The following is a 27089-nucleotide window of genomic DNA, read 5'->3' as shown; positions in this document are numbered from 1 at the left end:
CTTCTGTTTAACACCTCAGTTTTTCAGAAATTTTGGTTTTGAACGGCTATAATTTAATAACGATTTTAATTAATTTTATCGGGAATCAAATTTAGCTCATTTATCTTTTCACTTTGGTTTCCTAACTCGTTTCTTTTTCTCCAAAAATCCTTATAAAAACAAACAAAAAATCCTGCCTACCTCCCTTCTGTAAAGAAAAAGCCGCTAATCTCAAATTCTTAACTAGATTATCCAGTTTGCACACATTTTGGCTTGTCTTAAAGTTTGTATTTCACCTGTCTCAGAAGTAGACAGACTGAGCTTTCATTAGTTCTTAGAATAATACTTGCTGTCATGGATTAAGTATTTGGCAGGTCTTTCTTTCCCTGTATACACATACCAAAAGTTGGGAGTGAGGGGAAATTAAAACACAGCTTTTTTTTTTTTTTTTTTTTGTATTAAAAAAAAGACCCAAAACTAGTGCTTAATGTGTTTGGTTATAAGTGTGACAGTAAAGTCCTATATTATTTATTTGCTGTGACTTTGGGTAATTGTCTGATTTTCATACTGCATCCATCAATGTCACTGAATATTTTTATCAGTCCTTTATGTAGATATAAAATGTGTATGTATATAGCATTTCTCTTTGTTTTGGGCTGTTGGGATATGTGACTTATCCAGAAACCAGCAATCAAGAGAAAAAAATAGACTAAATCATATTATTATTTTTTTCATTGTCAAAGCTAAATTATCTGTTTTTTAGAACATATGAATTCCTCTCTATCCAATGAAATCAAGCTCAGCTTACATCTGAGAGCTCTGTATTTCAGAAATAACTTTGGTGGTAAACACCAGTTTTGATATGTATAGGTGTATATGTGAACTTGGTTTTTATTAAACAAAGTTTATTAAGTTTACAGAGTAGTTGAACTTTATAATTAACAACTTGAAAAACTGGAGACCATGAAGTTGAATTAATTCTAAGCTTAATGTAAGTATTATTCTCTCTACTTTTAAATTACGTAATGGATACGTAAACCCAAATTGCAATTTAATGTTTCCTAGTTTTTACTGTTAGCCTCCCAAAATGTCAACCACGTTTGTGATGTTCCTGTCTTAAAATATTTTCATGTTTACAAAATTTTCTTGGGTTTAGTTCTTTTGGAAAATAATGTGGTTTTAGCTCTTTGGCTAAAGCATCTAACCAACAGAATTATTAATTGTGGGTGTGTTGTATCCTTTGCAGAAGTCAGTTTCTCATGTATGCCATGTAAAGTGACGATGACATTTCTTTCTATTTGAAAGAAAGTCTTATGTGCTTATAATTTCCCCCCTGCACTTAGAATATTTGAGTCATGCCAAGGATTAATTTTTGTTCGAAATAGACAGAAAACGATTGAGTTAAAATATAGAAGTGTATTCAGCTGCAAATGAAACTACCCAACATTAGAAGGAGCGCTTCTAAAATAAGAGAAAGACTAAAACTGCCACCAGCAGCGCTGGGACACGGGCAGCCGGTGACATAAGCTGCTATTAGCGCTGGCAGCACAAAGGAGGGAGTGAGACCAGGTCCTAAACAATGTCTCCAATGTATCAGACACAAATAGTCTTTTCTTCGGCATCGGACAGGTATGTGTTCTGGTTCCAGTGACTTTTTCCCCTCACACTTGTCATGGTTAAGTCAAAGATAAAAATTAAAAAAAAAAAATCCTCCCTTCATTTGAGTTTCCTTCATGCCTTAAATCTCATAGGACGTAAGTCTTGTCCCTAACCTATGCTATTTAGCTTTCTTAGCTTTTCCACACAGCTGCATAAAAGCAGCGGCTCCCTGATTCTCTTGTGGACCCAGATACGTATTTATTTAAAGAATCGGTGCCAGGTGCAAAGCTCGGAGGGCACCAGGCAGGGCTGGAGGCACCAGAGCCCTCTCCTCGTGCTCTGGGTTGAAGAGCGGTCCAGGCTGTGTGACCGATATGGCCTCGTATGGTCTGTCTTCGGTTTCAAATTGAAGAGATATTTTTGTCAGCAGTAGGACCGTAAGTGTGTGTGTGTTTGGAAAAGGAGACATTTGAGTATCTACAACTAAGCACTCGCTGTGAAGTCACGTCATTATCTAATTACTTTCGTCGAGATTGGCAGTAGAAACACTGGAGAGGGATGGAGGGAGCTGCCTGTGGGCGGGGGCGGGGTGGGGGGAGAGTGAGCCGCAGAACTCCTTCTGCTAATTTAAAATAAGGTCTTTAAATGACAGTTATATGTTTTTTCACGAAGCTAAACATTAGTGGAATAACGTTGCTTACGAATCCTCATTGCATATTTATAACTTATTCTTATCCTTCCACACAATAAAAATGCAGGTCCATGGAATTGTACGGCGATCCAGTTCATTCAATACTGGTCGAATTGAACATCTGTATAAGAACCCCCAGGCTCATATTGAAGGAAGTAAGTCATTTTCTTTTTCTAAACTCTCTTTCTGTGTAACTTCCTATATTATGATAAGGTATTTTCAAATGTCATTTTTCTCAAAGCCCATCACATCGCAGTTATTTACCCATGAGTTACCTGCATTGAATGCTATCTGCACGCTTTGAAAACCCTTCACTGCCTGCTGCCCTGGGCCATGGTGTCACCGCGGTTAGGCCGTTACGAGGGTACCATCAGGTGATGCTGCTCGAGAGGCCAGAGCAGACAAGCCTTTGATCACCCGTCTCCAGGTGTCCCTGTGCCCTCGAGTCAGATCAGCTCCACACTCAGAGCCCTCCTCTACTTTTCACGTTTGGTCTAACTTAATCAACTCAAGCAGTCTTTGTACATTTATTTAATCTTAGAAATAATTGGTGAAGACAGGTCCAAAAGCAGATGGCAGTCAAAAATGTATTTAAATTGCTTTACAGGCGGTTGTCAGTATTTGCAGTCGTTCGTTATTTTTGGTAACACAGTTGCAGGGAGTACATCACACAGTTGCGGTGTTTTCTCATTTGACCTTGACAGCAGTTCCTGAGGTTGTGAATGAGACCATTTTACAGATGGAAGCAGAGAGAGGGTGTGACTTTATCAAGCCTCCATAGCAGGCGAAAGACAGAGCTGGGACGAGGACACAGGGTGTTTCCCGCCAGCAGGGACGATCCAGGTGGCTTGTGTTCACCTCAGGGCCCTGAACATTGGAAGGTTTGGGTTAGTTGTACAGGTAGTGATATCATCAGGAAGATGACCTACTAGTACACTTTCCACCTTAATATTTAGGTTATTCAGTGACTCCTCCTTGAAAATCATCATCATTTTGTGCAAAGTGTAGAATGGTACTGCCATTGGACCTAGATGTAGATCAATATTATGTAAAATTAATGAGAGTATCCAGTTAGCAGGTTGCCCATCTGCCTGTGTCACCTTCTTACACTAGGGAAGTCAGTGTGAGGATCTGCTTAGATCTGGGGTCAGAACAAGCTAGTTGTCCTCTAATCAGTTATGCATACGTCAGGCACGTCATGGATGGTTTAAGGACTGATGTTTACGAAGGACTGAAAAACCGCTAGATAAAAGTATCTGAATAGAGCTATCTTCATTACTATCAATGTGTTACATATTTCGTTCAAGGGTATACGCATTATTTCCAGATTTTCTTTGTCTGAATCTCATTCTCATGTGACATGTCTTACAGCCACCAGGGCGCCATAAGATACGCTGATTGTGTAACATCTGTCATGATATTATGTTTTTTTAAAAAGCTCATCTGAGTTTTTACAAATCCTTTATAGACATAGCAACAAATGGGAATCTCTTTCTACTATTTAGTTTCTTTACAGATGACAGTTACAGACTGCTACTCCAGAACCAATCTGGTTTTCAGAATTTCAGAATATACATTTCAGTTTTGCTATGTTAAAAAATTGGGCCTACGTTGTTTCCTTCTATCTAATGGTATGCGTTTCAATCCTAAAGACATGAAACTGCACTATGGTGACCTCACCGACAGTACCTGCCTCGTAAAGATCATCAATGAAGTGAAGCCGACCGAGATCTACAACCTCGGAGCCCAGAGCCACGTCAAGGTGAGCCGTTTTTCTTACCATGATTTCTCTGGCTGTGTTCCTGAGTTCTGTATTTTACTTTTGTCCGTTGCTTCTTAACACAAGACGACAACCACTAATCCTAGTCCTCAAGTTTGATTCTTGGTATTAGTTTGGGTATTAATGAGTCCTTATAGGAATGCTAATACATTTTTTTTAAAGTGTATTTTCTGTTATTGGACAATGTAATAAAATCTTACTGCCGACATTAGAGTAAAAGTATTTATTTATTTGGGGTTGATCTTACAGCCACAAACCTCACTTGGATGTATTTTCTGCCATTTCAACTCACATTGTGAACGAAGTGTTTGGTTCAAATGTTGGAAAATTAAGTCAATAAAACTTCTATTTTAATATTAATTTTTGGTAGTGATGATATTACTGGCTGAGAAAGTAGTATTTTTGAGTGCCAATATGTCAAAATTAATGGAATTAACTTTTTCTTGTGAGTAGTAAAAATTATTGGAAGAAAAACTCTTCGTAGCCTCTTGCCTCCTCAGTATGACACAGCTCATGTTGATTTCTTTCCCTTTATTCAGACAGATTCTCTGGTGGTCTATCTACCTCTCCTTAGTTTTTCTTTCTAGAACAAATTGCAGTAAACCTGAGAAGCCAATCCCCAGGGTTCTGGCAATCTGCTTAATTCAAGTTTTTGTTGCTGTATTATAGTGCTAACTTAGTGAGTGAACTGAAGCCAGGGATGATATGAGTTCTATTTAGATACTTATTCAATCAGGATAGTTAGTGGAGCATAGAAATAAAAGCAAATGACTCTAAGTTAAAACAGCACCTGCCCCCCGCCACCAAAAAAAAGGAACAGAAAATCTAGCAGCATTTTTTGCTGTTTAATGAGTGAATTCAGCACTCTTACTGCAGAAAGTATTTGAGGTGATTGGCTATTTCTCCACATCTCCAACTTTGAGTGGAATGGAAGCGATATGCCTGCTTTATATCTCTGCTAGTTTAAGGGAGAAATTATAAACTAGATCAAATGAAACCAAAGGTAGAACATAGTAAGAGAAGCAAGTGGAAAGCTCAGTCTTATAATTGATACCAAATTTAAAATTTGAGCGTAAACCCTCACAGTACATTTTTCTCTAAGATGGTAACCTTGGAGGATGACGACAGATCAGCCAATAATGATACTTCTTATCTGTCTCTGCTGTCTCGGAAGGTAATTTTTTCCTTTCTTAATCTCCGATGATTCTGTTCTGTATCCAAGCTTAAGCTTTGGGCTGCGGAAGGCGTCAGGGGCTTTAGGTTAGAAAAATAGGGCTATTTTTCTAAGTGATTCTAAATGTATTTTCCATCTGAAAGGGTATTTCCTGCGTGCCATGCCTTGAGCAGCTGTCCCCCCTTTCATATAGCGAAGCAATAACTGTCACTCCAGGCGTGAAGACTTTATCCTGGGCTGAGGCAGTTAGCCCATCTTCCACGTTCTAATTTATCTAGCTGCTTCTTGGTATCTCCAGGCAAAACAGAATGTTTTGGAATGAGTGCTCTGTTACTCAGTTTCCTTTAGATTAAGACGTTTCCTTTGTGATGGTAGATAGTTTATCGCCTCTAGAAGTCCTATACCGGCATGGTGGGAAGATGCAGGAAATTTTATAAAGATTTATGTATAGAAGGCCTTCCCCTGTCATGGTAGCATTAAATGAGTCAGTCTTCTCCTTTTTCCAAAACGTTTTGTAGTTCAGAAAGTCTGATATGCTTTCCGTACACGAAGTGGTGCTGAGTGTGTCTGGTTGTTACCCTAGGGTGGCTGTACCGTGAGTACGGAAAGCACAGGAGGTTGAGCCGATTCCTCCTAAGTGGCTCTGTATGTGAAGTTTACCTGGTTTTATTGTGTTTTGCCTGCTTTGCCTAAAGACCTGTTAATTGGCAGAAATGGTGCTTAATCGAAGATGAATTTTGGCTCGTAAGATAGTTTAGCCCTTCAACGATATTTGCGTGCATGGTGGAGTGGAGGACCCAGGGATGCGTGAAACCCACCTCTGTCATGGAGGGACTCCTTTCGCAGGGGTGACAGAGGCTGGCGCTGATGTCTTTGGGTCTTTAGAGATGGGGTGAGAGAACTTCACTCCCATGAGATCGTGCATGGCGTCAAGGAGTAGGTTCGGGGTGGAAGTTTACAGACGTCGTTAGTGGTAACGGGTAGTTGAAATTGAGGTGACAATACAAGGCTGAGAGTCAGAAGAGAGAAGACTTGGGATGTGTTTGCAACATGATGAGCATCCTAGGTTGCTTAGGTCTTGCTTAGGTCCTTAGCAAGAAGTCTGGTGGGAGAAATGGGAGGTGGGCAGGTAGGGAGGTGGGCTGTGTTTGGGTAGTCTCTACGTGTTTCTTTTTTAATTAGCCATTTTTTTAATTGAAGTAGTTAATTTACAATGTTGTGTTAGTTTCAGGTGTACAGCAAAGTGATTCAATTGTATATATATTCTTTTTCAGATTCTTTTCCATTATAGGTTACTGTTAGACATATGGTTCCCTGTGCTATACAGCAGTTTCTTGCTGTTTATCTATTTTATATATAGTAGTGTGTGTATGTTAATCCCTAACTCCTAATTTATCTTTCCCCCTGCCGCCCTGCTATCCCCTTTGGTAGCCATAAATTTGTTTTCTGTGTCTGTGAGTCTATTTTTTTGTAAATAAGTATATTTGTATCATTTTTTTAGATTCCACATATAAATGATATCATATGATATTTGTCTTTGTCTGGCCATCTTCACTTAATATGATAATCCCTAGGACCATCCATGTTGCTGCAGATGGCATTATTTCTCTCTTTTTTATGGCTAAGTAATATTCCATTATATATATGTACCACATCTTCGTTATCCATTTATCTGTCGATGGACACTTAGGTTGATTCCATGTCTTGACTATTGTAAATAGTGCTGCAACGAACATCGGGGTGCATGTATCTTTTCAAATTAGAGTTTTTGTCTTTTCCGGATATATGCCCAGGAGTGGGATTGCTGGATCACGTGATAACCCTCTTTTTAGTTTTTAAGGAACCTCCATACTGTCCTCCATAGTGGCTGCACCAGTTTACATTCCCATGACAGTGTACGAGGATTCCTTTTTCTCCACACCCTCTCCAGCATTTATTATTTGTAGACTTTTTGATGATGGCCATTCTGACTGGTGTTTGCATCTCTAATAATTAGTGATGTTTAGCATCTTTTGCTCAATGGGATTCTTCCAGCTCTGTTCTTCTTTCTCAAGACTGCTGTGGCTATTTGGGGTCTTTTGTGTTTCCATACAAATTAAAAAAAATTTTTTCCAGTTCTGTGAAAAATGCCATTGGTAATTTGATAGGGATTGCATTGAATGTGTAGATTGCCTTGGGTAGTATAGCCATTTTGACAATATTGATTCTTCCAATCCAAGAACATGGTATATCTTTCCATTTGTTTGTGTCATCTTTGGTTTCTTTCATCACTATCATATAGTTTTCAGAGTACAGGTCTTTTGCCTCCTTAGGTAGGTTCATTCCTAGGTATTTTTTTGGTGTGATAGTAAATGGGATTATTTCCTTAATTTCTCTTTCTGATCTTTCATTGTTAGTGTATAGAAATGCAACAGATTTCTGTGTATTAATTTTGTATCCAGCAACTTCACTGAATTCATTGACAAGCTCTAGTAGTTTTCTGGTAGCATCTTTAGGATTTTCTATGTATAGCATCATGACATCTGCAGACAGTGATAGTTTTACTTGTTCCTTTCCAATTTGGATTCCTTTTATTTCTTTTTCTTCTTTGATTGCTGTGGCTTATGGGACTTACGCTGAATGAAAGTGGTGAGAGTGGGCATCCTGGTCTTGTTTTTGAACAGGAGACAAATAGATTCAGAGGTGAGTCTACAGGTGGGGCTTCAGAAGAGGAGGAAGTTGTTGGGTGAAGGTGGTGGCAGTCGAAGTGGGCATGAGGAGGCTAGAACAGGAGGCCTGTAGGGCTGACCCTCTGCCGACAAGATATGGGGCTGGGGAGGAAGGGAAGCGCTGCTCCAGGGCACTGGGGCCGGATGACTGATGGTCCCGGTGCTGGAAGCAGGCGTCCGAGGAGGGACTGCTGAGTTGGGGGGTGCGTGAGAGGCTCCCTCTTGGACTCGTCCTACCAGCGGTACTTGAAGGACATTCAGGTAATGCAGGTCAAAGGCAATTTAAAGTATGCTGTGAGGTTTGAGAGAGATTTGGAGCTCAGTCCTGGGAGTTCTTGAGAGGCCGAAGCCAAGGCAGCAGATGGAAACAGAGGAGTGGATGAAGATGGAGCCTTGGGGCCTGGGAGCATTTGTGGGGGGAGTCATGGGTGGCAGGGAGGTAGGGTCAAAGAGGCAGGAGCGTGGAATTGTGTGAGGGAGCCAACAGACCAGGCGGTTCAGGCAGGAGGTGGTGTCTGCCCCGCTAGGGCTTCAGATGAGTGTGCAGGAGTGAGGAGCAAGCAGACGTCGTGGCCTTTGTGGTTAGGGTAGGGATGATTTGGGGCTTTTAGGAAGAGCATTTTAGTGATGCGTTAGAGGAATTATCCGGAAGGCAGGGGGGCGTAGAAGTCAAGGGTTATGAAGGGTTGTAAATTGAGTGGGTTCTTTTCTAGAAAAGTCCCGCCTTGCCCAGCAACCTGTCTGATTTGTGAGGTCTTCCTTTTCCAGGATGTGTCCAGGTGATGCTGACCCTGATCTGGGGGCTTCAGTTTGAGAACCGCTGTGCTAATGTTTCTGGTTTCTTGGTTTATCTGTGTAATATGCGCCTTAAATGCATTCTTCCTTCAATGCATCAGCTTATGAATTTGGTATAAATTCCTTGCCAGCTAATGACTATGTGAGCTTGTAAAGCTGAGAGTGGAAAGAATCTAAGAAGAATCTGATACATGTTTATACCAAAATTCTCCACATTCAGAAATCTTTTTCCGAGCAGCGTGTAGTCAGTGAGAACGTGTACTTCCCGGGTACTCCTAGTGCTTTGGAGGAACAGTATGAGTGCAAGCCACTGTCAGAATGTCTTTGGAAAGCCCGTGTTCCATGCCCCTCTTCCTTGTGTGATCTAATGTCAGATGGATTCTCAGTGGGGGAAAGAGTGGGTGTGGGGAGGGGCTGGCTGGGAAGGACAGCGGGTGACAACAGACTGCGGCTGGCTGGGGGGACGTTGCTGTGCCCCCGCCCACCCCTCCACAGCTCTGTGTGTTGGCCTTCAGCTGCCTACCTGTTCTCCTAGCAGCTTGTTAGGGGGTTAGGATGGAAAACACGTATTTTGTTCCTTATAATTAATTTCTCTGTATTAATCAGCTTTGTAGGATTTATTGTATTCATAGACAGTAGTTTTTAAACAAAAGTTCTTTCTGACAGTGGAATGTTTGTAAGAAGTTAATTAAAATATGTTTCTTCTTATTTGGTTTGGAGCTCTTTTGAAAGAAAGCTCTAATATTAGCACACGTTGCATTTCATTTTGAATCCGTGACTTCTAGACCGGGCATTGTTTGTGTTGGCCTCTCTTTGTGCAGAATAGAGTCTTCTATCACTCTCACTTCCACTTAATTTGATGTGGGCTATGGTATGCTAAAAGTAAGGAAAATAAAATAATAGGAAGTTGGTCTGGTTTCCTGTAGGAAACCAATGAAGATGAAATTGGTTCTTGGAATAAACCCACAGCAGTCTGGGAAATACTGACTGAAGACATTTTTCTGAATCATAAACAGAAAAATTATGACTCATGAAGTGTAGGTCATTGAGAGGCTGATTTGATCTTATGTAGGAGAAAGTGAGAGACGACTGAAATGTACTAGTTATTAAAAGTAGTTAAACCTAGCGTGGTGATATCACCCAAGTAGGAACAAATTATCCAATATACATAGTCCTGCCCATTTTGATGAGGAAATGTTTTAGGAGCCTGCTTTATTGTTCTTTTAAAATTTTTACTGTGTAAATAATATTTTTCATTAATTTCTGTCCTAAATTTCTTATCTGTTCAACATTCATTACTGTCATGACTTTGGAGTTTTCCACCATTCCTCACAGCTTCTTTGATAATCATACTTCATTCTTGAAGTCATACTGTTGGACGAGATCTGTCTACAGGAAATCTAGCCCAGTATGACCCTTTGGTCTCACAATGTCATGTTGGAATTGCCTTTATTATTTTTTTAAAATGAAAATGATGCAATCATGAAATGTTAGAGCTAAAAGGAACTTTAGAAATAATTTAATATGATTTTCATTTTATAAGTGAAGTTACCTGCTGCTCAAAGTCACACATTTGGTTACTGGCCAATCCAGGATCAAAACTCAGATCTTGGTATTTGATAACTTATTTTAAAGACCGTCAAAGAAAATGATGATCTCCATTAGTAATAATTCTAATGTAAAATAGTCCTCACCTTAAGAGCTTTCCCCACATACCTAAGTTTCTTCTTAAGCTTTTTTTTTCCTGTGTCTTCTGTGGAGACAGAAAATCATTTGCTCTTCTTTTTTTAGTTTTGAGAACTATTTTCAAATCCCTTCTCAGTGTTCAAGACCGTTATTAAGTCTTTCTTTGACTTTCTCTTATTCAAACTGAGTAACTCCCTCCGTGTCATTTGTTTTCTGACTCTTGAATTATCTTTATTATCTCCCTTTCGACTCTCTGTCGGTCATTTGTTTGATTTTGTCTCATGACAGCCAGGAGGCCTACGTGCCCAGAAGGTACCTGGGGCAGGCGGCGTGCGGGGCAGGATTTCCTTGTCCAGCTGTGCGGGACCGGCCAGCAGATCTGAGTATGGGAGCAAAGGGGCCGAGTCTGATTGTCTTCCTGGTGGGACTTCCAGCCCGGGAAGCAGGGCAGGAAGCGGAGCTGGTTGTGAGCCAAGAGGCTGGCGGGCTGGCCCGGCCGCGCCTCAGCATCCGGGAGACAGAGAAGCCAGTGCAGGGGGTGAAGCTGGGAAAGAAACGGGGCCCCGGCGAGAGCACCGCACAGTTTCATCTCCTGAGAGACAGAAGTGCCCTCTCCCGTGGCTTTTTCCTGGCTGCTCCTAGCCCCCCCGCCATTTGTCTCCTATTTATGGGGAGGAAGCCCACACCTCCTGGGGCTGCTCTAACCCAGGGGGTGATGGGGTGCCCTGGGAGGAGGACTGCGTTACGGGGCAGGGCAGGTGCCTGGGGGGACGTGCGCTTCGCGCCTGACTCACCCAGTTCCGGAACAGAGCAGGAGCACCAGTGTGGCCTTCGCTGTGCAGGTGCAGGAGGGTCGGGAACCACGGACAGCACGGAGGACTGTTCTCCTGGGCCTTGCTCCCCCGTGTATTCATTGCGGAGCCTGGCGAGCCGGCAGGGAGTGTGAGGAGAGCAGGGCAGTGAGGAGGGGCCAGGGGCATCGTTCTCACCGTCGGGGATGGGCTGTCAGGGCGACCTTAGGCTGGGTCAGGCCCAGCCCGTCCAGCCTGGCTGCACCAGAGCCCGTCGTGCCCCGTGCACTCCGTGCGGCAGTTCACACGTGCAAACTGCTGTGTGGAGAGCTTCAGAGCAGAAGCCTGTGTCCTGGGGCCAGAGGGAAGGAGGTGTCCGTGGGCACTGGAGCGCAGGCAGGACTTCCCACGTCAGGATGCCCAGAACGCAGGCCCAGGCCCAGCCCAGAGCCCAGGCCCCGTGCTGCTGGCTGCAGATCGCGTCACCTGCAGGCCCCATTCGTCACCTGTGAAACGGGCGGGCACCTTGTCTTGCGGGTCCCAGGACACGCTGCTCCCTATGGGCCTCTGCACTTGCTTCCGTGCTGCTGCTCTGCCCTCGATATTCATGGCCTTGGTCCCTAACTGCTCCCTGCCTGTGCTCAGGTGTCAGCCCCTCGGGAAGGCCCTCCCGCCGTCCTGTGCGCAGGAGCCACCCTCCTGGGGAGGGGGCGGTGCAGCCCGAGGGCGGTGGTGCTGCGGGGGTCGGGGGAGGGGGAGGCGCACGCGGGCTGCTCTGCCCTCTGATCAGGTGCTGTCCGCTCCTCGCTGAGGCTGACGGAGGCCACGGTGGCAGCGGGTGGCTGCAGGGCACCGTTGCTGCTGCCCGTGGGCGCCTGCCCTTTGCCACCCTGCTGCTGGGAACTCTGTGCAAGAAGGTCTTCCCCATTCAGATGTCCTTAGTTCCTGCCGCTGAAATGTTCACCTGTCATGGCACATCATGAAGAGAAAAGCGCTGTTTCAGACCCTTGTTTTTTACTAAATGGGCCACAGAATTCTGAGGTGGAAGAGGTCCATGAGCCTGCCCAGCCCCTGTTTCACAAAGGGCTGCCCGGAACCTGCGTTTGGTGACGGGGGAGGCCAGACGGGACCTTGTCAGACGCTGCCTTGTGCTTGTCAGAGGGCTGCTCCGAGGAGACCAGGGCGGGGCGGGGCGGGCAGCACAGGGCCCCGGAGGGCCCAGGCTCACCTCTCTTGTCACTCCCGCCGCTGACCACACTGCAGGAGGTCTGAGTTAAGAGCTTTGTGTTTTCTTTCCGGCGGGACCCGGTTAAGACGAACCCAGAGGAGCAGTGTTTGTGTAGCTAGAAGGTCCCCGAATCCAACCCCGCAGGGTGTGATGGTAGCCTGTCAGTGACGCTAAAACAAAATCCACAGGACTAACTCCTCCGGGAGAACCACAGTCTTTTTGGTTACGATAGTTCAATTCAATACACAGTTCTGATATCGAGTGCTGTGCTGGTGCGTATGTTTCCCTGAAGGCTATGGGAGACTAAGGACATTTGCTCCTGTGGAATCAGAAGAACCAATAGCTTGATAACTAGAAAGAGTCATTTGTTCTTATTAGTATACTAAAACAAACAAACAAAAAATTGCCATATCAGTTTACTGTCAATTAACCTATTTTCTAAGATTGAAAAATAAATACTTGTTTTAATACTGCAAATACATTTTTGTCCACATTTTAGCATATGCAAATTATAACTCCATGTTGGGTCTCTGAAGATAACTTATTTTGCTTGGTAGATGTGTAAATTGATACAGCCTTATATATTTTATGAGGTCTAAAATTAATTTTTATATATTCATATATAATTCTCATATGTGCTTAGAGCAACATAAAATCACTCTAGTGTGTTACCAAATTGTTAACATTGAAGTTGTGAAGGTACCTCCTAGGCAGGAGGGCTTTACTTGGTAAAGAGCAGTGAGTGCGGCTCTTAGAACCCGAGGATGGTTAAGGTGTGTTTGCATGTAGGCCTGACGTCCACGTGGACTGCATACAGGGTGTCTGTTTCTGGAAAGGTGAGCTCCTTGACAGGGGTAGAGGGTTAGGTGAACAGAGCGGTGGCCTGGGCGATGACAGACCCCTGTGCTCCAGTGAAGTTGTGTTTTTCTGCTTTCGTTCTCCAGTCTTCATTTCTTTCTGATGGATCCTGTTGTCCGTCACCTGTGCGGCTCAGTCCCTGTGATATTTAATACATTTGCAAACCTCTTTGGTTTGTTACAAGGTGAAGTTGCAGCACACAGAAAAAGCCTTTTTCACTTTACGATTTAATGTTTGCACTGGTAGTGCACGAACCCCACTAATGTGAATTTGGCTGATGGGTTCCTGTGGTTCTTAGGAAGACACTGAGCGTCTTTATCTTCTATTCGTGAGGGTTGAGTGGGACGGCGCACTGCGGGCGGGTCCCTGTGTGTCGTCGCTCAGATCCTCCTTGGAAGCCTGTTACAGATTTGAGCAATCGAATTCAAATTTAAAGCCACTTAAAAGTCCTTCCTACTCCATTAAGAATTTATATGAGAGAGAACACTGTGAAAGCTCTCCTCTCCTGTTCAGACAGATTGTTCTGTTTTATTAGCTCTAGGTGGTATTGTGATTTTAATAACAGCTAGTAGTGTTTGGAATTTTTCTTATAATTAGTGGACCACACAAAGTTATATTTGTTGGGTTTGGTACTCTTAATTCACTTACAATAGTGACTTGTTTACTAAATAAAATCCAAAGTATTATTTTAGCTTTGCACAGCTAAGCCAAAATTAATGCAAATAGCTAAATGTACATGTTTATATTAATATTAATTTCTAGACGTATCTATAAACACAAATAGTAAACTGGTAGTAAGTCAGTGATGGTACTATGAGTGAAACATTTTGTTTTGGACTTTTAATGATGAATGGAGAACTGTTTTTGGATTCCCAATTAGATTAGAATACATAATTTGCATAAATTAAGAGGTAGACATAAATAATACCTAGTTTAATACCATAGATAATGTATCTGTCCCCCTCCCCCCAAAAAGAAGAGTATGTAAATTTAAGAATTTAAACTTATCTGTTCCTTTAAAACATCACATAGAGCTTGGTATCGAACAGGATTTCTACTTTATCCTTTTAGTACAGATGGAATTTATAGAATTCTCTTTGTTAAAGTTGGATCCTTGAAGTTGGTACGTATAGTAAGATAAAGTGGAACCTTTTCTATTTCAAAGAAATTTAATGTGTAATATCTTTTTTATATATTTCTACTGTAAATCCTTAATTGGATACCTTACCAGTGCCAGCAAATAATAAATTGTGTGAGGATTTATTTAGTTTAGATTTCCAGTTTTGAAAAATGTCTAGCATCAAAGATTAGTAGGTTTCATTATGATAGCCTTCTAGTAATATTCACATGAAGTATATGTTGTTTAGGGATGTTAATTAAAAAATCATTCATGATGAATTTAAATTTGCTCTCTTTATAGATAAATATGCATAAAGCTTGGTTTGGCTTGTTAAACTATGTTAAGTTTGTCATTAGAATCACTTGGACTGACAGTTCCTTAGAAAATGCTGAGTTTTCAACGATGAGCTGAACTTGTATACGGTCGTAGTGTCGATGATTAAAATAGGGTGTTTGCTGGGTGGCAAGCGTCGCACTGATAGCAGTCGTGAACTTTCTGTGGATGGCAGGTCGGTGGAGGGGAACACCCAGGGTGCGCGCTTCATTTTGTTTGCTGTATCGGGGTACGGCCCCTCCCCAGTTCTTTCCCCTCCCTCCCCCGTACATCTCATTGGTGCCAGTTATTTTAACAGTAAAAAGTCTTTTAGAAAGTAGTAGTGTTGACAAAATAAACCTTTAAGGAGTGTTCTCTAGGACCGTTGACACACCTGACTAGTCCAGATTGGAAATATCAATCTCTGCCTTTACCAACTAGATTAATTATTGATTATTGTTCAGCGGTTTTAGCAGAGGAAAGAGGAAAGGTTTTCTGTGGTTTTTTTTGGTTTGTTTTGCTTAAGGTTCCTATATGGCTCACCCCGGAGTGTTTTTCTTGTTTGTGTGCTTTTTTTGACGCTGACATTTGTCGGCACAGTTCAGCGTAATCCACACCACAGGGAAGGCTGAGGGCTCCAGGGTTCTGACACGTTTCTCTGTCTTCCCTAGAAGGGCAGCATTTGGGCGTTTGACAGAGACTAGGTGATTATCAAACCACAGTATTTGAGTTTTTGGTAGTTTAAATAATGTGAGTAGATATATTTTTTTAATCTGGTTTCTTTACATTTACTTTATATTAAATATTATGAAAGTGATCATTTGATCATATCATTTGGCAAGATATTTAGATTGCAGTTTTGCAAAATTATTTTTATTGTAATTATTTAAGTGACTTACAACTTTAACTTCTTGTTGCCTCTTCTTTTTCAATCATAACTCTGTAGAAGTGGCCATATTCGCTAAAATTTATCAACAGCAATAATGGACTGTTGGTTTTGGTTTATGTTAAATAACGCATCTTCAGTACTTTTCCGAAAGTTGCTTCACAGAGAAATAAATAGAAATTCCTTCTAAGCTTCCAGGGAAGCTTTTTTGTGGGGAAGCAAATTACTCCAGAAGCTTCCCTTGTCATCTGTCCGGATTAGAGACAGGATTCTTTTTGGAACAGGGGGAGTTTCGGGGGGTGGAAGAGCGTTGTGCCCTTTTCTACGTATAGATGGCAGCAGAGCGTTACAGACGGCGGAAGTCAGCCTGGCAGTTAGAACAGAGATGAGTGACAGTGTAAACCGACTTCTATCAGTGTGGCCGCCTGTGTCCTGTAGTTAAACATAAAATAGGAAAGAAAGCCACTGTTGATAACACAAGAGTGTAGGAGAATGAAGAAGGCTGTGAGAAGCTGTAATACACTGAATTTCTGGACAAATCCCAGGTGGGAAAGCTTAATCTTTGAAGGTATGTCACCCAGTCCCATAAGATGATAGAAATCAGCTAAGATAATATGCGTGTCAAAATCCAGAGGCGGCAGAGGGCCGGGGGGCGGAGGGGCAAGGGGGAAGCAAAAGAGAAACCGGACACAGTTGCGGCGGCGAGTGATGGCCCGCTGCCTGCAGGCTGTGGGGCTTGGCCTGGACGCCGCCTTCTCACTTAAGCCAGTTACCAGGAGGAAATGTCAGTCCACGAAGCAGGCAAACATTCCATGGGAACATTTGCTCAAATGTCAGCATTTTAGAAAATAGAACTGCGGTCTATTATGGTCTGGTCCCCACGCTGGATTTGCTATTCAACGTACAAGGACAAAGAGATTCCTTCAGAATGCGTTTGCAATTAACAAGTCATTTAATGTCTTAATTAGCATTCCTAAATAATGACATCATCGCCATAAAAGGTGGCAGTCATCATTATAATTAATACTTAATACGCGTCTGCTTCTGAGGGCCCTTCTGTGGCTGCCCACAGATATCCAAGGGAGTTTTCACGTTTCAGGTTTGAATTTGGTGAGAGCACAGGCATGAGGATCTAATAAAGTAAAATCGTGCTTATTAGAAACGTGAGGGATGGAAGCAGGTTATAGAAGAGCAGTTTGTAGCGTGTCCTGAACTGGAGGATCAGCTCAGCATCTCCTCCCTGGGAGCCTCGTAAGGCTTCTTACTTCCTCGAAGTGATGGTGAGGTTGTTCGGGAAGACGCTCCCCTGCTCCTTGGCTTTTTCCGATCTGCTCTCATGCGCTTTAGTACTGCAGACCAACCTCTGTGTCACAAAACTGATTCCAAAGGTGTGTCTAACCGCTTGCTCAAATGCAGCGCCTGGCAAGTCTCTCTTGTGACAGCAACTTATTTCTCACATAATTATTTTCTTAGTAAATTTGATATCTTAACAGCCCCTTACCTCATTTCTGGGTTCAAAAAATAACACCGAATATAATTTATTTCTCAGACTTCACAAAGGCTTACTTGACTGTAGCTGCTGCACCGCGAGAAGGGCCGGGGCTGCCAGGGCCAGTCCCACCGCTGCACGCCGCCCTGGGCCTCGGTGTCGTTTAACGAGGTGGAAGACATATCCCTGCTGCCGTGGGTTACTTGTTAGTGATGGAGTGGGTCTGCCCTGTCACAGATCAGTAGAAAAGAAGATACATACTTACACGTGTGCTGTTTTTCTGGTTGAAGTCAGCTATTGTGTTAACTTCAATTTGTCTGCACAGCTAGGTCTGTGTTACTCTCATTTTTTTAGTAGTGTGGGCTGTGTAAGTACAAGAACTAAGAAAGGTTTGAAATAATCCAAATTTGACTTTGATCCTAAACATGTAATTATTTTATAATTTTGTGAGCTTTCAATTTAATTAATTAAATAGCATTTTATAAGACGAACTTTCACCATCATATAGTTCTTAAAATCAAAGCCTATGTTGTTTGAATTAGTGACAGTTATATATAAATTTCTTCATAAAGCATTATCAAAATATCAATTATATGTGTTTTAGATTTAGAATGAAATATATATCATTTGTTTTAGGTTGACATGTGCTGTTTGAAAACAACTTTTAGCCAGAACATAGTATGTTTTGCAGGTGCCTGTATACTTTTTCTTTTATGCTTTTTGTCCCTCTTTGGTCATCATTAGATTTAGACCATGCGCTTTTTCTTAGTGGAAGAGTACCTTGCAGATTATTTATGTGACCTTTTTCAAAAAAGAGGACAATATTGCAACACCACTTCCTCCAACTGCTTGATTTGAAAGAATCATGTCTAGAGTAGGCAAATTTCACAGAAGGACATTGTTTTCAAACTAATATACTGATTTTCTTCATGTTACATCAGCACATCAGTTTTCCGTGATAAAATGTTGTGACTATTTTACATAAATAATTAAATGTGGAATAATTTTAAAATTTTCAGTTCGCTTACAACCTTTCAAGTGGATTTTAGGAAGGATGCACTTTATAAATAATTTTTAATGCACTTTAAAACTGAGAAACAGATTTTATGTGAGTTATAGAGGTCTTTCAAGATTTTATTGGCATCTTATAACTAATTGTGATTTGTGATGGCTTTACATTTGTAAAATGAATCTTACAAAATCTTAGATATTTGAAAATTTGTACTATAATATAATGATAGCTTATGTAATGCTTCTCTTGAGTATTTCTTTTTTTTATTTGTGTTACCTTCCGTATAATTAATTAGGTAGCATTCTAGTTGATCAGTAAAATAGAGTACACTCTATTATTTAGGATTATACTGTCAAAATGTTTGTTCTTTTAATTCTTAGCTTTTCATTCTAACTATGCCCAAATTGTGCTTTAAAAAAATTTGATAAAAATATTTTTAAATATTCTAAAATTATTTGTATGTCAGACAGGAGAGACTATGATCCCAAAGCCTACTTTCTCATGTGACCATTGTTTTTCGTGAAGTATTAATAATCAGTGGAAAATTTAGTTAATTTAATATAAATGCCTGAAGTCCAACTTTGGCCCCAAATTTGTCCTTTTTAAAATTCCTTTTTTCTTTTTTACAGGTTGCATCTTTATTTTTGGATTGAACACTTACGTTCATAATTGTATTGCCCATCGTTTGTATTCTTTGGGGAATGATTCCACATGGATTTGATGTCTCTAGTTCTCTGTCTCTCTCTGCCTGCTTCATTCTCTCGGTTCCCTCTTGAGGATTCTACTTCTCAAGCTGAACATCTTTTATGGTGATGAGTCTTGGTGGTGCAGCTTTATTGGCACAGGGTCCAGAGACTAATCCATAAAACACAGTTTAAAAAGTCTCTAAAGTGTGAAATATTAGCTTGTCATTTTTTCTCAAGTTTTCTCTTTTGACAAGCTTTGTTGAATTTTCTTTTTCTCTTTTTCATATGTGTTCTGCCATCCTAATTCTGAAAGAATTTATAGATATATCATTTGGGAAAAGATGTATTTTAACTGACAACATAAATATCCTGGTTTCGCAGTTATCTGGTCAAAGATTTTAAATCGCAAACCGTGAAAATTCGTTCCTTACAATATAGCATAAATTACATTTAGTGCTTTCAGTAAAAACATTTCAGTAAAATTTTGACACGAACAGTGTCACATTAAAAAAAAAAGAAATCTCAATGTCAGCTCATATGCTCATGAAATATTTAATAGAAACATTGCAGGTTAATTTTATCTTCTTTAATAATAAAATACAAGTTTACAAAGAGTTTTGACTCAGCTTACTCATTGTCTTGCAATTACTAATACAAATGAGAATTTTTAGTGAGATAAGAATTACATTTCTCCATGTAAAACAACAGCAACGAAGTGCAGAGATTTAATGCTCACCTTTACTTTCAGGGGCACCTCATTTTCTCCACTGCAGTAGATCTTAATTCCAGATGTTAGCACACGACATTCGTGTAGTGTTCCAATCACATGTTTGTTTGTTTAATATTAGCTCTGTGACCTGACGCTCTCTGTAGTATCATGATTTCTCAGTTATGCAGATTTTGTTGCTGTTATTGACTTCTTATTTGCAGTCTTCCATCTGTGTTAAACTAAAGACATATGTTTTGTTGTCACCTGTCAAATCCCTTATGAATAATCTGTACTTTACTTAAATTGTATTGTGACTTTAGACCTTTATCAACAGAGCTTCATAAAATTAAGTAAGATAGTTTGTTGCGTATACAGATATGTTCATGAAACATCACTATAATGATGAAAATATTGATTGTTGGAACAATTAAGACATTAAGAAAACACATATTTAAATGTGGCTAATGTCTGAAAATTTGTAAGTTGTTTATCTCTTAGAAATTTGTGATAAATCTAAAAGATAACTAAGGATTTCACTATATTGAAAAATTTATAGATATGTATTTATTTAAACCAGTTTTAATTATATAATTATTCTGTGATTTAAGCCTCATTGATCTTATGTGTGTGATCAATATATTGAAATGTAAAGCATTCTGAATACTAGCACAGGGTATTTTTTCTTCATGAGAAGAAATAGAAGGAATTAGACTAGCCAGAGCATTTTTAGTCTTGAAAAGCAAAACTCATGAACCAAAAGTGCAACTTCTCTGGGCCTCAGTTTCCACATCTGTAAAATGGGGAGTGAGGCTTTGGGAAGGAAGGGTTAGGTCAGATGCTCTCTGAGATCTCTTCCACCCTAAAATTCAATGATGATATGATTTGTTTTTGCAGTAGTGTTATGCTTATCAATGTAAATTGTATGTCTTGTCTAATGTAAACATAAGTGTAATGAAAGCTAAGGATGAAAAGTTCAAACAATCTCTTTTCAAAACCATACTTTTGGGGAAGAATCAGTGGACAGATTTTAGTATAAATGGTTTTCTCAAGAAATATTTGAAATTCTAATCTAGAGTAGACTTCTACCTTTTAAAAAATGTAACGCAGAAGAGTGGAAACTAGATGTTTGAATTGTGGGATAATGAGTTTGTCACATCCGTATTGGCAACTCTACTAAATATACGCTAAGTGGGAGTTTATAATGAGAAATGTAGTGGTTAAATATAGACAATGATTTTAGAAAACAAAAAGTGAAAGTTTAAAAAATATATCTTTAAAAGCCAACATTATAATTTTACTAGCACAGCCTGAATTCATCATCTGGCAGAAAAAAAAAATAATTAAAAGTTTTAATTTCCAAGATTTTTTTGTTGTTCAATTTTTATTTGGAAAGGAACTGTCATTTATTCCTAGGGTTTATAAACGTCAGAGAAAGATACCTCATACTAATAAAAACACGTCTTTTCCTCTTAGCTGTGATTGTATTTATTGTATTCCCAAGTGAAAGATTCCAACACTATAACTAGCAGAGGTTCAGTTATTTTGAAGTCATCCAGATTCGTTTTCCATTTAGTGACGTTTCATGCGTTCGAGGTGGCAAACTTGTTTTTAGGTTGGTTTTTGAAGCTTACTATCTGTCTTATTAATAATTTAACCCCAATTAGGGCATTCCTAAAATAATTACTCTGAGCTTTTTATAAGTTTCCTTATATGACTTGTGGAAATCTTAAAAGTTTTGTGCAGGGATTGCTGTAAGTGTAACTCAAATAATCATGTAAATACTTTTCCCCACCTTTCTTCTGTGCAATTACTAGAAGTATTTAAGAATTTGTTTCTAGTTGAAGTTATAAATTACATACAAATTCTTAGATTGTTCCTTGTCTTTTGCTAGCTGCAATAAAGGCTTTAAAATTTTTAAATAGATTAGTTTCTTTGTGACTAAATTTTCATTATTTGAAGAGCAATTATTAAAATAACTTATGTATAATTTAAAAAATATCATCCTAGCTTATTTGGTTTTACTAACATAAGAAAATATTTAATCAGCTTTATACAGTGTTTTCTCATCTTTTGGTAGCTTGTTGAAGGTTTTCTTTCTTTTCAAGTTGTGGCACTAATTAGAAAATACTTGAAAATTAATTATGGAGTATAATTATTGGCAACATTGTATCTATTTGACAGTTCTTTTGTTGTCGCCACCCTAGCCATCTAGACCGCTGGCTACCTTCTTATATAACTGGAGGATCTAATTCCTTCATTTTACGTACCGGATAACTGAATCTCAAAGAAATTCAGCTCCTTGCCTTGGGTCCCCCCGCTAGGTTTTGAGGGGCAGAACCAGGGCTAGAGTTAAGGCTTTCTTACTCCTTCTCCAGAGCTATATCTTCTCTACCCATTGCCTTTCACTTGCTTTGTCAAAGTACGACATGGATGGATTGCTTGGAATTCTTTCAAAGCCTTTCCTGTGTAATAATGATGGCAGAGATTTCAAGCATTTGTCAGGGGCCACTAATACATGTTGTGACAGCAGTTTAAGGGGGGAGAAGGTGGATTTATTACTAATAAAACATTAAAACTCTGATATTTAAAGCCAAACATAATTTACATTCCATCCACCCCTCACTGCTCTACCTGTCCGTTTTGATTTAAACCCCGCTTCCCTCCCCAGCTGCATCCATCTCCCTCCGGCCACCCCCGTGCCACCACCCTCAGCAGATAGCGGGTGAGGGGGGGGCTAGGGAAGGGCTTTGACTAGAACCATCTGTTTTGCTCGCCCTCAGAAACAATAGGCCAGATATTATTCTCTGGAGAGTTGTGTGTACACTTACCTATAATAAGAAAGTAGGAAGACACAAAATTTTCAGATTCCGAAAATCCCATGGTCTGGAACAGCCTCTTTTGGACTTCCGGATATTCTTGTAATTCTTTTTGCTCATTTATTACCTTCAACTTGCAAACTTGCATAGTTTATTTTTCCTTTTCCTTTCAAATAGCATTATTTTCTGTGTATTGTGCACAACGTGGTAACATTAAGATGAAACCTGTAAAGTAGATTCATATTGCCCGTCAGTATACGCACAATGTATATCTTTCTTCAGAAACTGTCTTTTTAAAAAAAGACAAAAAACTTATTCTTTGACTCTTAAATATATGGACATTTTAAAATATGAAACCTACAGTCACTAACTAAAGTGGTCTCTAGATGTGTGTATACACACAACTAAAGTATACGCGGATGTTGGCTTTTTTGGCAGAATCATGTGACTTGCTTGGGATTTTCATGACATAACTGTACTTCAGAACTGATATCCATCTGTTTGAATTGGGAACCTCCTTGTTTGACGCAGGTCGAAGATGTTTTTACTGTTCCCAGGCTGGTGAGAATTATTTTTCGCCCTTTCTTTTGCTTAGTCCTGGAAGCAGTGAGCAATACGCGACCTTCATAGCCTGAGAGCCTACTGAAATATTTTCTAGAACTAACCATATGTTGTCCTTAGTGATTTGAATTGCATTTGACCTAGTAATACCTGTCACCCAACTTGTCATTTTCCTTAAAATGGCAAACCATTGAGGTAGTGATTTGCACTGCATCAGTTAACATTAAGATTTTTATTTCTGAGACAGACACAGTGAATATTTCCCCTACTGGGTTGTGCTTAAACTGTGCTCAAGTTTACAAGATTGTTGTGTTTTCTAAAACATAAGGAAATTCTAGTAATAAAAGAAATGAGATATATATGTATAGTTATTTGGAAATCATAAAATATACTTTATTTCTCTGTAAAGGTATTACACTGCTTCAAAACAAGCTGATGTGTATAAACCTTAATTTAGAAAACAAATAGGATTACCACTTTAAACTATAAAATGAAAATTTACTTTATAAAATGATTCATGTGGGGTTCTTTTTAATAGACTTTCTGTGCCACTTCACTAAATACTAAAATCTATATTTTTATCCTGTAAATTAGAGGACAGTTATATAATGTCATAGCTGTATCTCTGATTGATAACAGGGATGAACTCTTTTTATGTAGCCATTAGACATTCTGGTGTTCCTTTCTGTGAAATGCCTTTTCCTATTCTTTGTCCATTTGGTTCTTCTACCATTTTTTTTTGCTGATTTATAGGAATTCCTATAAATCTTTTATCAGTTAAATATGTTGCAAATACATTATTCCAGTTTGTCACTTCTGTGCTAACTTTGTGGCGTCCTTCACTGAACATAAATCTTAATTTTCTTAGGTCAGACCTTTTTTTGGGGGTGCTTTATGTGATTTGCTTGAGAAATCCTCTTGTGGATTGCATGCTTTCTCTGATAGGTTCCACAATTGATGGGAATCTTTCAGCTTCTTTGGAAGTTGTCATCCACTATATATTGTTGAAAGGATTCACATACTAGATTGAGTTAGACCAAGTGACCGCCAAGGTTCCTTCCAACTCCATAATTCTAGAATTCCATTCTGTTACAGACAGAGTAAAAATAAAGGGCCATGTAGTCTAAAATACACACCAAATTTGCAAGAAACACGTTGTATTTCATTGAATCCAAGACACCACTGACTTTCAGAGGCATTATTATTTATTTTATGTACCATTGGGAAAGGCTAAGCTTTTCTAACTAAAAACTATGACACAACTCTTTCCTACCACTTAAAATTCTTTTATTTTTTACTTATTGAAAAGTTCATTTAGATGTATTGAGGCATAGGTTCGTGTCGTATTTTACTCTTGTGCACATATCAAAATCTAAGTGAAATAAAATACGGAATTGTAGACGTTCTTCCTGTGACAGTATCTGCTGAGGTTGATGCCAAATTTGTGGCCCGCTGGGTACTTGAGTTCTTTCCTTTGTACAATGACTTTTGTTTTCATGCTGGGTGAACGTGTGATGCCCGGTGCGGTACACACTGTCTGACGGAGGGTGGTAGCGTGGCCAGGACCAGGTGTGCTTGCGTCAGGGGGCTGACACCGCGGCTGTGCGATGCGGCCCCTGAAAGGTGCAGCCTGGGGTGAAGGGACCTCGGGGTGAAGTGTACTCTGTGCGACGTGTGGCCGTCTGTGCTGCCTTGTAAAGCTGGATGCCGGAGTACAGTGCTTGAGGGAGCATGCCAGCTGGTCCACGGCTTCAGAATTCCAAACCAGGGGAAATGACCAATTGTCTTATTTTTAATGAGAAAATTCCATGCAGAAATCTGTCTTCAGTGTTGGCATGGTTGCGCCTGCACTGTACCTTAGTTGGCTTAACGGATCATGGGATTTTACAGATAGTCCTTCTCATCTCGTGTGTGGTGCAGGGATCTTTGCTGTCGCCTCCCTGACTGGGCATGAGCTCCTCCATGCTTCTGTCGGGACACTCAGCCTTGAGCTGACTGTCTTCACCAGGCTTGTCAGAAACGTCGCTGTCTTAAACCCAGATCTGCTTCTTTCGTCCTCGGTGCCTTCGGTGCTAGCTGTCCCCGGACCTCCAAACTGCACCGAGGTGTCTGCCCCTCTTCTTGCATGACTTACGCTTAAAATGTTGAATATAGCCTTAAATCTGCCCCGTTTTCTCTGAGTGCTTATTTCATTAAAGTCCCTTGTAAAATGTGGGTTTAGTAAAGCAGATGGCACCCCAGGGCCACCATCTTCTCTTCTGTGCAGACTAAACTCTTACTTGCTTTATTGGCCGTTGTACTGTGCTACTGAGTGACAATTAAGATGCCTAAGTTTCTCTCAGATGTTTGGCCCATTAACTGTGTCTCCCTCTGCCCTACTTTTATAATTTAATATTTGGACCTCTTGGAGGGCTTCAAATTTAAGCTGCCATCTTACAGATCTAAGTTAAATTTTTCCAGTCTGTAGTGATTAAACAAATGGAAAGCTTTATTCAGTGTTCAGTATAGCTGCAATCTCTAGCTTTATCACTTTCTAATGCGCTCAGTGTGTTTTCCAAGCCTGTGTCCACTTCCCTGACGTGTATGTTGAACAGAACAGACTTGAGCAGAGCCCTTGGTGCATCCAGCAGGAGGTTCCCCAGAGATGAGTGTCAGTGTTGGCCTTTAGCCCCCTTGGGAGGGTCAATTAGACAACTTAGAATCTCCCTGTTTTCTCAAAGGGCCTGCCTTTGATTATCCTGTTGACAAGGTATCATGAAGAGCTTTATCTAGGCCAGAAGATCGTTGGGAATTAGCACAGGATTGTTTCTTGAGAAATGTCTTCTCCCTTAAGCACTTTTTTTCCCATTATACCAGGTCTTTTAAAATTTTTTAAATAAAATCTTGTTTTTAAGTTACAAAAGCAACAACATCAGAGAAAGTTTGGAAAATCAAAAAAAAATTATTTAAAATCTTAACACTGGAACCTAGGTTTTACTACGTTTTTTAAATGTTTTTCTTTCTAGTCTGTTGAATTCCACGGACTCATAATATGCATTCAATTTTGTGTCATTTTTAGAATTAAAATGTTATAAAATAATTCTTTTTAAAATAATAAGCAGCATTTCAATGACTGTAATCTTACGTGTCTTCCAATTTGAAGAATCACGCAGAATGACTTTGTGACTTTACATTTATATTGGACATTATAATTAAAGTGCTCTCTCATGCATTTTTCTTATTTGTTTGGATCTTTTCCCTGACTATCTCTAATAGGTACTATTATAGTCGTTAACTACTCCCTCTTGTTAGGGGACTAGTTGAATCTGTCCTGACCAGATGAAACACCTTTGACGTTATGTTTTAAGACAAATCTACGATTTTGTTTTCTCATCATTTTTTCTTTCTTATTTTATAAAAACTAGAGTACATAATGCAAAAAACAGGTTTTTGGTCTGTTTATTTGTACTTTTTCAAGTTTTTTTTTTGTCTTTTAAATACAAAAAAATGTTTTGTGGTCTTGTAGACCGATTTTCTTTTTAAATTAGAGATTTCTAAATGCCCGACAGGACTAGCAGAGGCTAAATATGCTTGAACTTAATTCTCAGTCCATTTGGTTACATCTGGAAAGACTGGTAACATTGGAAACAGAGTTGGTGGTGAGACTATAGATTTCCTGCTTTGCCCTACTTTCATAGTTTTGGCATGTTTCAATGGGCAAGTTCAAAATACAGCCCAGAAAGTGGAATAATAAATAATTTTTTTTCTATAAATTTATATAATCATAAGGATTGGCTTAATACACACACCTCTCTGTATTTCCTGACAGCCTTCCAGTATCTTTCCTTATCCATCAAACATTCTGCTTCATTTAGAATATCATTTATATTGCCATTAAAAGTTGTTCTTTTTTCTGGAATGTCTGAAATTCCCAACTTCTACCTACGGAGTTCTTGGTGACCTTTTTGTTTTTACTCTCCAGAGGAATGCACCAGGTTCTGAGTCTATTTCATTTTAAGGGAACGTTTGTAGAATCTCTTTCTTCCATGCTCACCGATAGGGGTATCAGTGGTAGAACATCTTCTGTGTTCACTGGGAAGAGGCTGTAACCAAGTCTCTACATTTCCTACAACTATAGACTCTCAGCGTCCTAAAAAAAAGTCATCTAGCCTGAGTCTGCGTCTGGTATTTGACTCTTCTCTGCATTTCAAAACACATCTATTGCCGACA

The 27089-nt window shown here is 39.9% G+C and overlaps 1 protein-coding gene across 4 annotated transcripts in view; it reads left to right on the top strand.

The window, feature by feature from the left end:
• Positions 1-27089, top strand: part of GMDS (GDP-mannose 4,6-dehydratase) — a 484495-nt gene that overhangs the window by 98849 nt on the left and 358557 nt on the right. For all 4 annotated transcript variants that reach the window (XM_082414754.1, XM_082414753.1, XM_082414756.1 and 1 more), the window contains 2 exons: positions 2337-2424; positions 3922-4031. In XM_082414754.1, the coding sequence (XP_082270880.1) occupies positions 2337-2424; positions 3922-4031 (198 nt within the window). The remainder of the gene's footprint in view (positions 1-2336; positions 2425-3921; positions 4032-27089) is intronic.

The sequence above is a fragment of the Balaenoptera physalus genome, assembly GCF_965194825.1.
Source record: "Balaenoptera physalus genome assembly, chromosome: 11".
Taxonomy (NCBI): Eukaryota; Metazoa; Chordata; class Mammalia; order Artiodactyla; family Balaenopteridae; genus Balaenoptera; species Balaenoptera physalus.
The sequence above is the reverse complement of the archived record's forward strand: the minus strand, read 5'-3'. Positions and strand labels throughout refer to the sequence as shown.